This window comes from Octopus bimaculoides, chromosome 18 (genome assembly GCF_001194135.2).
Source record: "Octopus bimaculoides isolate UCB-OBI-ISO-001 chromosome 18, ASM119413v2, whole genome shotgun sequence".
NCBI lineage: Eukaryota > Metazoa > Mollusca > Cephalopoda > Octopoda > Octopodidae > Octopus > Octopus bimaculoides.
Genome location: NC_068998.1, coordinates 15,621,174 through 15,630,905, shown reverse-complemented (window position 1 = coordinate 15,630,905; position 9,732 = coordinate 15,621,174). Strand labels below are relative to the sequence as shown.

The 9,732-nt window shown below is 35.2% G+C and overlaps 1 protein-coding gene across 1 annotated transcript; it reads left to right on the top strand.

Annotated features, from left to right (window-relative positions):
• Positions 1-2,429: 2,429 nt before the first annotated feature.
• Positions 2,430-9,413, top strand: LOC106881825 (U6 snRNA-associated Sm-like protein LSm7). The gene is made up of 4 exons (XM_014932339.2): positions 2,430-2,730; positions 5,375-5,480; positions 6,342-6,413; positions 7,791-9,413. Exons 1-4 carry the CDS (start codon positions 2,626-2,628, stop codon positions 7,928-7,930), a joined length of 423 nt encoding a protein of 140 aa, XP_014787825.1. The 5' UTR covers positions 2,430-2,625; the 3' UTR covers positions 7,931-9,413.
• The last annotated feature ends 319 nt before the right edge of the window (positions 9,414-9,732 follow it).

Below are 9,732 nucleotides of genomic sequence, written 5' to 3'. Positions count from 1 at the left end.
GTATTGAGAATACTATTACAATAAAAATCCCAAAAATAACAATTCAGTGAAAATTAATACAATTTGTAAAAGTAAAAAGTATGAATATAGAAAAAAAACGTGTAAAGAAAACAAGGATTTTTTTAATAAAAAAAAACTATAAAAAGTTATGGACACTGTCAGTTATGTATCGTTCAATGAGACATTAACATTTCCTTCTAAAATAAATTGAGATGACCCAAAACTTGCATGGCATAATCGTGGGTGACTGCGCGGCTGAAACGTTGGACCAGCCTAGTACACTCCCTAGCATCATGATACTTCAGTGAAGTGGAACACTGACGAAATCAAAAACTTCCTTGACTAACTCCGCATAACTGAAAAGTTACACGCCTGAAAAATGTAATTTACTGAGATATTTCAGTGTCTTATTCCGTTCAGTTATGGACGCAGTAACTTTGTGCCTCCACTGCCGCATTAAGAACGTGTAATAGACCAAAAGAGATTCTAACGGTGACGTTCCTAATTAGGCATCAGCATCTAACCCAAAAGCAAAGAGTTCAAGTCTTTCCCCATAGTCATTCAGCTTATATATGTTTGTGACCACATCAAAGGTATTTAAAGTCACAGCCTTGTTTTATATATTCTTTATACAGGGTCTCCTGTCAGATGAGATTAAAACCTTCTGAGTAGAGTCACATGATATGGCTCCACAACGTATTCAACTAAAGGTGCTTTTGGCGGAGTGCTTTAGTTACAAATATTTGGGCAATTTATCAATTTGAGAACACCTTCCACCCACTGGTCATGGAAGTGTTGTAAAAGGTCAAGGGTACAGCCTTTCTCTCTTGACTAAGCGATTTTTTGAAATGGCATTGTGAATTAAATACTAACTAACCTAATGGGGCAAATACGATAACTTTGATTAAATAAGGCGATACCGATATTTGTGGAGAGGTAAACATCGTTGAACAATGTCTAAATAAACAAAGCAAAGGTAAAAGAGACAACTCAAAACAAAATATTTCTTTGGAATGAGTTGACACATAAGAAATTACAATTAAAATTGGAGATTGGTGGTGGTGTGGGGAAGTATATTCTGATCTTTAGCAAACACGATGTGCAGTTTGTATAAATATTGAGTAGACAAATGCTTTAAGATGTAGCGAAACTTTAGGTGTACTATATGTCATCTACGCAAACAATGAAGCACTGATGACCACAGACTGTTCAGATGGTATCGGTAGCTTTTGCCAAACCGATTACTTACGGAGACGTAAACACACCAACATTGATTGTTAATCGGTGGTGGGGACAAACACAGATAAAAAAGATACACACACATACGACGGGCTTCTTTCAGTTTCTGTCTACCAAATCCACTTGCAAGGCTTTGGTCGGCCCGAGACAATAGTAGAAGACATTTGCCCAAGGTACCACGCAATGGGACTGAATCCGGAACCATGTGGTTGGTAAGCAAACTATTTACCACACAGCCGTATATGTATATATTATCCGAAATGTATAGCAGTAAATATTCATCACGGCTGATCTTACCAATTAGTTTCACGTAAAGAATACAATGGAGTGGTAGGTAACAATCTGATTATATAACTTTACGCTCATCAGAGTTAGCGGATTTGGAAGGGAATATGGCGCCTGCTCTCTATTGTCGAGGGTGAATTAACACGACCGTTCAGCGGCTGCTGTGAAAAAAGGTGATGAAACGAAAAGGGCCAGGGGATTGGGTTAGGAGTTATGTCCCTTGGTTGGGTATGCTGTGCAACCGGGAAGTGTTATCTTGAAGTGGGGAAGGTGTGTACTATTGACGTAGTGCTCCTGTGGGGTGGGGTGTGTGATATGTGTAGTGGTGTCATATGCATAATTTTTTTTCCGGGTGTGTAGTTATATATAGCTGTGTTCGTTGGTCTGTTTTCTTTCTGTAAAAGATACGGGGAAACTGATTGGTTTGATCAGCCATGATGAATATTTAATACTACCCACTCTACTGACAGATATACTAGTGCATCTATTCCCTGACTTATGATCTCTTAGATGACACACGTATATATATATATTAGAAGGTTTGGAGGTGATGTACAGGATTCTCCAGATTATGGAGAATCTACAAGAATAGATGCAAGCGCTAATTTATAAAAACATGTGACATATTAATAAAAATCTGTAAATGTACAACCATCCAGATATCTGAGTACCTTATTATTTTTTCTAATATATATATATATATATATATATATATATATATATATATATATATATATATATATATATATATATATATATATATATATAGTGAAAGAGAGAGAGACCCGTCTCCAATTCCAACGCTGAAACTCCGTTTGAATAAATTTCATGAATAAATTAGTGTAAAATATAATTAATGGGAGATAACTCCTTACTACTTATTAATATTAGTTAACATTTTAAATTCCAGTGACTGTTGATGAAGCGATATTTATTCTCATAAAATATTATCTGATTTCATTTAGTTATTGCAGATATAATTAACAAAATTGTTGCCATTCTTCATGAAATAACTGACAGCAGTCCGTGTTAACAAGCTTTTTTTTTTTCTGAGCATCATAAGCGGCTAGTTCGTTGGTAGAAGGGTCCTTCATATCCAAAATGTCGCTTCAACAACAACAAAAACGCGCCGCTCCTGCGGAATTGCAACCTCAACAACAACCACAGCAACAGCAACAACAACAACAGCAGCAGCAGCAACAACAGGTCATTATAAATTAAATATCCTTTCCATTTAGTCTTCACTATTGTAATACCCTTTTATTTTTAGAGAATTTAACTTACAAACACGCACATGTCGTTTAACATACAAAATGGAAATGTGTTTTCTTTCTCTGAAAATGGTCACGTATATAATATATATATACACACACTAAGCTTAATGTTTTAATATAATGAATGTACATTGTTAAAACGGGATTCAATTTAGGAGATAGAATTATAATTTCTAATGGATTTGTTGGTTATTCGTTTTCATAAAACTAGCTCATTTTCCATAATCTGCTTTGTTGGTTACTTTGAAACAAGACTCTATGTAAAATTTCTCATTTTCTTTCGGTATTGGTGCATTAATTATTTGCTATTGGTACAATTAATTAGTCGTGTTTTACAACATAAGTTTCAGAGTACGGCACGGCTCAGGTGTGCCATTGAGCAAGTCCCGCGGGTCGCAATTTGCCCGTGACTGTAATAATGTCTTATCGAGAAAATGAAACCAAAGAGAGAGCGTATTTGTGCAATGGTCACCAAAGAAGCTCAGCAGAATTTTGGAATATTTGTACTTTAAAGTCGCATATCTTATAGTCTTTCAAATTTTTAGATTTTTAATCCTCACTTCCATATTCTTTCCTTCCACATGAAATATGGTACTCCGAGAGACAGCCATTCCAAAACTCCACCAGAAACTCTTGCCAATATGTAGCGAAGGAATCGTCTAGAATACCTCATATTGCTCTATAAATTATACCTGGACCATGTTCATGTTGTGGCACCACCTTAAAGGGTGTAGTAGGACAAAACAAATCAGTAGTTCTTTGTTTTTTAAGTATGTTTCTTATTGTTATCGAATTCTTTTGTCGAACTGTAAACAAACCAACACCAGTTGTCAGTTGGCGCAGGGAACACACACACACACACACATATATATAATGGGCTTCATTCAGTTTCTGTTTACCAAACTCACAACTTATTATTAAGCTCAGTACTGTGCTAGAAGATACTTGCCCAAGGTACTGTGTTGTGGGATTGAACCTGAAATGCCCCTATTGTTAGTATTAGTAACAAAATAACGACACTAAAGAGACCAGGGGTAGAAGTAGTGAATCTGAAACTTAAATTGCAGTACAGAATTCAAAACTAATTCATTGAATCTGAAACCCAATTAAAATACCATTGCTGAAAGAATACCAAATTTCTTTAAGTAAGAAAGTAGTGTTGTTAAAATTATCCAAAAAAGACGAACAGTAATATCTGGATTTTGCCTGGTGAGACTTGAACTTGGAACAGTGCTTAGATCTAGTTACTGATAAAACATCCAGTTCGATGTTCAACAATAGTAGTTTCACACATACTGTGTTGTATATTTTCTCTTTACATCCCCCCTCCAACCACCACCACCTATATTTGCAATGAAGTGCATTCAAAAGCATATTTAGTTTATGTCAGAAGAGACATCGTCATTATCGACATTTAACATCTGTCTTCCCTGCATACATGGGTAGGACGGTTGACAGGAGCTGGCCAGGTAGAAGACTACTCCAAGCTACTGTGTCTGTTTTGGCAGGGTTTTTACGGCCGGATGCCTTTCCTAGCAGCAACCTATCTGCAGAGTGGATTGAGTGCTTTTTATGTGGTACCAGCATAGACGAGGTCAGTTTTAGCATGATCTTTACAGCTGGCTGCCCTTCCAAATGCCAACCATTTTACAGTGTAGACTGTATGCTTTTTACATGGCACCAACACTGGCAGGGTCACCCAAGTAAATTGCCAGACAAGGAATTTTGAGAGGGGAGGGGGCATTGGAGGAGGAAACCTTGTGTCAGATGATAATAGGTTAGAGTGTGACAGGGAGACAGAAACACGGGTATTGCTATAGAGGAGGTACATGATTACGCAGCCAGAAAGAGGTACAAGAAATGAAAAAAAGATGACATCTAATGCAAAGTATTGAAAAGCAGCATTTTTTAAAAGTCTTACTTAGAACTCAGGCAGATTCTTAGTAAGTCTTATTTATGATGTTCAGGTTCTAACTTATCTCAATGTTGTCGCAAAGAAGAAAGAACTGGGGTCAAACTAAAGGGCAATTCAGTAATTGATGATTGTTAATGATCAAAATGTAAAAATAAAAAAATTGGTTGCAAATGAAATTCCAGTGAAATATATTCTTAGGGAAGAGAGACTAGTTAAATAAAAGCAACAGAGCAAATCGACCCCAGGACTTATTCTTTTGTAAGCTTAGTACTTATTCTATCGGTCTCTTTTGCCGAACCGCTAAGTTACGGGGACGTAAACACACCAGCATCAGTTGTCAAGCGATGTTGGGGGTACAAACACACACACACACATATATATACATATATGTATATATATACATACATACGACGGGCTTCTTTCAGTTTCCATCTACCAAATCCACTCACAAGTCTTTGGTCAGCCCAAGGCTATAGTAGAAGACACTTGCCCAAGGTGCCACGCAGTGGGACTGAACCCGAAACCATGTGGTTGGTAAGCAAGCTACTTACCACACAGCCACTCCTACGCCTTTTTTTTTTTTTAATTTTTTTTTTTATCCTTAACATATCTGGCTTTGATAACTTTTTATTTCACCAGTTTGTCAATTCTATTCCAACAGTCTGTTACTGACAAGAACAAAGAACGGAAAAGAAAGGAGACTATCTTAGATTTGTCTAAATACTTAGACAAAGGAATTCGCGTAAAGTTCAGTGGCGGCAGAGAAGGTAATGTTTTATTTCTTACTAAATATTGTTCTGTTTTCTTTTACACCATGTTATTAATCTGATGCCAAATTATTGCCATGTTAAAAGCACTGGTACTGGTATCACATAAAAAGTACCCAATACACTCTGTGGAGCGGTTGGCATTAGGAGGGGCATCCAGGCATAGAAATCATACCTGAACAATGGAGCATGGTGCAGCCCCTGGTCTTGCCATCTCTGGCCAAACCATCCAACCCAGCATAGAAAACTGACATTAAATGATGATGACTGATTAGTGGACCATTGATCTCATCATGTAGTGTATCAACCTGACAATACTTACTTCTAAGAGAAAATATTTAAATTCAATGCCTATTTTATGATGTTCTTGCAGCTTTCATCAGTAAACTGTCTCATGTATTTACAACTGGCTGGACTATAAAGAGATGGATATGTTTGTGGACACACTTTGCTATTAGTGACAAGCTGTGAACCACTAACCTAGCTACTAATCCAACATTTTCAACTCACCTCACTGAAGTTCCCCATTTTTATATGAATTATTAAAAGTAGTTTTTAATGTATAAACTTATTATTGAACTTGACATTAATCATTCATTCTTATTTTTATTTAATCACTATAACATTTTCTTCATTATTTACATTTGACAGATATTTGCCCTCATCTTGTTTGTTAACACAACGTTTCGGTTGATATACCCTCCAGCCTTCATCAGGTCTTTTGGGGAAATTTCAAACCTGGGTTCTCTACTACATTCTCTCACAAGGCTTTGGTCACCTTGGAGCTATTATCTCTTGTCCTTGAGCTATTACTTTCTATAAACTTTTCTTTTAATAAATATTTCTATTTATTTATTTCAGTAAGTGGTATTCTTAAAGGTCATGATCCTTTACTGAATCTTGTGTTAGATGGGACAATTGAATATCTTAGAGGTAAGCTTGTTTGTTGTTTTTATTTTTCATTTTTTTTATTGTTCATGAAACTTTTGTTTTTACATAAAACTGACTTATTTTAACATCTGATAAAAGATTGCGCTCTTAATTATTTTTGCACTGATGCAAATGTGTTTGGTTTTGTGGTTAAGAAACTAGCTTTACAACCTCATGCTTTCGCATTGTCCTACTGGGCAGCACCTTGGGAAAGTGCCTTCTACTATAGCTCTGGGTCAACCAATTTTTTCAAGTGAATTTGATTGATAGAAACTGTGTGGAAGCTCAAGTATATACATACATGGTCTGATTGACAAGTATCCAGACTGTTTCCATAGTCATGAAGCTAAAGCACACAGAGTGATGCCGCTTGGCATGGATTGACCTTGAATTCTGCTGTGTATCTGCACTAAGTTTTAACATTCTAGCTCACTTCCACTGTTTACAGCAGTGCTTTGAAGGAATGTGTGTAGTGTGGGATCATTGCATTGACCTTGACAGAAACTTGAGAAGAGAATCTGCATCAAATTTTGCCAAAAGCTTGGCGATACCTGCTCAGGGGCTTACACAAAGTTTTCGAAGAGTTTTCATCCTTCTTGTGTCATTCGAAGGGATCTTGTGCAACTAAAACCCGAATGTCTTTTTGGTCAGCTGAAAGCAGTTTTGGCACAAACTTGGCAGACGCATGCCTCATACCCAAATCTTCAATGATAATAGACTGAACTGAACTGTAACTAATTTGCAAGTCATCATCATCACCTTCTTTCCATGCTGGCATGGGTTGGACAGTTTGACATGGAGCTAGGAGCTGTCCAGACCCCAATTGTCATATGACATGATTTCTACAGTTGGATGCTCTACCTAATGCAGCTGTCTTAGCTCCAGGCCAACCAAACCCTTGTGAGTGGATTTAGTAGAAGGAAACTGAAAGAAGCCTGTCATATACATGTGTGGGTATTGTGTGTACCCTTGTCTTGACGTCATGTGATGGTTGTAAACGAGTATCAGTCACACAAGTTGTGGTGTTTGTTTCCTGTGAAAATCATGTCTGGCCATAGAAAAATGTTACCTTGTTTAGAAATAAATGAAGGTTGACAATAGGAAGGGTATCCAGCTATAGAAAAATCTGTCTGAACAAATTCCATTCAAACCATGCAGGCATGGAAAAGTAAATGTTAAATGATGATGGCAATGACGGTGGTGGTGGTGACTTTAAGTAGATATACATTTGAAGTATTTATAGATTCAGTGTTGTGTTGTGGAAACCTAGCCATTGTTCTTTTCATTGTTCTGTTCCATTAATTCCCAGTGACAAAAAAAATCTCCATTTTTGGTTTCCATTCCTACTTTATTTTTTTCATTTCTTTGTCTTTTTTCCAGACCCTGATGATCCATACAAATTAACTGAAGATACTCGGACGCTTGGTTTAGTAGTTTGCCGAGGAACCTCAGTAGTATCTATTTGTCCAGCTGATGGAATGGAAGCTATTCCAAATCCTTTTATACAGCAAGATGGTTGATAAAAATCTGACTTAAATATTGGAGGAACGTCTTCATTACTACACTATGTTTAAAGTCACACATATCGTCCATTACTTTGAAAACATACTTTATTTTTCCTCCTTTTCTCACTAGATTTGGTGCAAAGCAAGGCCCTCATAGAACTATAGTCTAAGAAGGAATTAGTTTCTATTAGCAATGTCAGTGTTATTTTAGGGTTTCTAATGCTTCAAATAAATTAAATAATCATCTTTGATTTAATTAAGCTTATATAAACAAAGTAAACTGAAATGGCATGCATGTGTCTGAAAGATTTGTTTCCCCAAGTCTTAAATTTCTCATTTTAATGATTTTTACCTCTATTTAAAACTTTGAGACGTCACTTCCATTTTAAAAGTTAACTAGTATTTGGCAAATGGTCATTGTAACCCCTTAATTTTTGGTTTACAGTTATAAACTATAATGATTTATTTTACACTCACTGTTTATCTTTAAATGAAAGAAATCTGATTATATGGATTATTTTGTAAGATTGTTTTTATTCATATTTTTCGTTCTTTATAGACTTGACTGTTTTGGAATGCGTAGTATTTATTATTATATCAAAATAGATATTCAATATTTGCATCTCAAAACAGGCATTAATGACATAAGATCTCGAATAGATCTTAACCATTCAACCATAGTCAGATCTGATTTGGGATTAGATCTTGTTATTTTCAAGGAAATTTTCCAAGATTGAAAAAGATCTCCTTAACTTAAAATATTCACTAAACAAATGAGGTCATTAGTGAAAAGTTGATGTTACTCGTTAGGGTAAATCAACATTTTAAAGAAATGTAATTACCTATACAAATAGTTAGTTTTGAAAACCATTCTTTTTTTTTTTTTTTCCTTTCATTGAATTCATTGAGCAATTAGTTAATTGGATAAATTCTTCAGTTTACTTTGCTTAATGAATGTAGTATACATTATCCTTTGTAGCTTCAAATACATTTTCCAACAAAATCTTCTGAATATGTGATCATCTAAGGTCTTCTGCAGTTTGAATATTTGATGAATCAGTCTGCTTTAATTCTGTACTGTGTATGGATAGCATTTTCCTATATAACTCTATAAAGATTTATGCAATGCCTACAGATCCGATTTGTAACTCAACCATAAAGATTTGCAGATTTTGCTTTAAACCAGCTAAATTAACTCAAGCAGCACTTCATATAAGTTGATGAATTTATTATTTAGCAACAAAGTTAAATCTTCCATCTACATTAAATTAGAGAATTGATATTCAAGGTGTGTTCTTTGTTGTTTGTATTTAACATAAAGGACTGTCTCCTTCATTTCTGTTTATATTTTGACACCACTTTTGGTGAGTGAGAGGAACCTTAAACACACATACACTTACATACAATTCTCTTTCTTTAAGTCATCTGTAAATGGACATTTTTCACATCATGGCATTAAAAATCTCTTGCCGTTAATAAATATATATTTTTTCTCTAAGTTTGTGTTGCGGCTCATTTCTGTATCTATTTTTCATCTGGTAATATTGAGAGACATTGGATGCATTAATAAAGATGAAACTTTAAAAGTTTCTTCAATTTCTCTTTCCTTTTTTTTTTTTTTGTACTTTTTTCTGTTTGTCTGACAATAAAACAAGAATTCTATTCAATTGGTATTTCTCTGTGTGCATCATCAATAAAACAAGAATTTTGTTTGATTAGTTTGTGTAAACATGCAAAAAGCTCTCTAATTAAATATTTTATAGCCTGACAGAAGAACCTGTTTATTTCTCAAAATATACTCAAAGCATCTTATTGTT

Bases quoted from the DNA above. Each gene is read 5' to 3' on its own strand.
- LOC106881825 (XM_014932339.2), top strand. From the start codon at position 2,626: ATGTCGCTTCAACAACAACAAAAACGCGCCGCTCCTGCGGAATTGCAA. The intron at 2,731-5,374 runs GTCATTATAAAT...CTATTCCAACAG, and splicing joins AGCAGCAGCAGCAACAACAG to TCTGTTACTGACAAGAACAA. The intron at 6,414-7,790 runs GTAAGCTTGTTT...TCTTTTTTCCAG, and splicing joins GACAATTGAATATCTTAGAG to ACCCTGATGATCCATACAAA.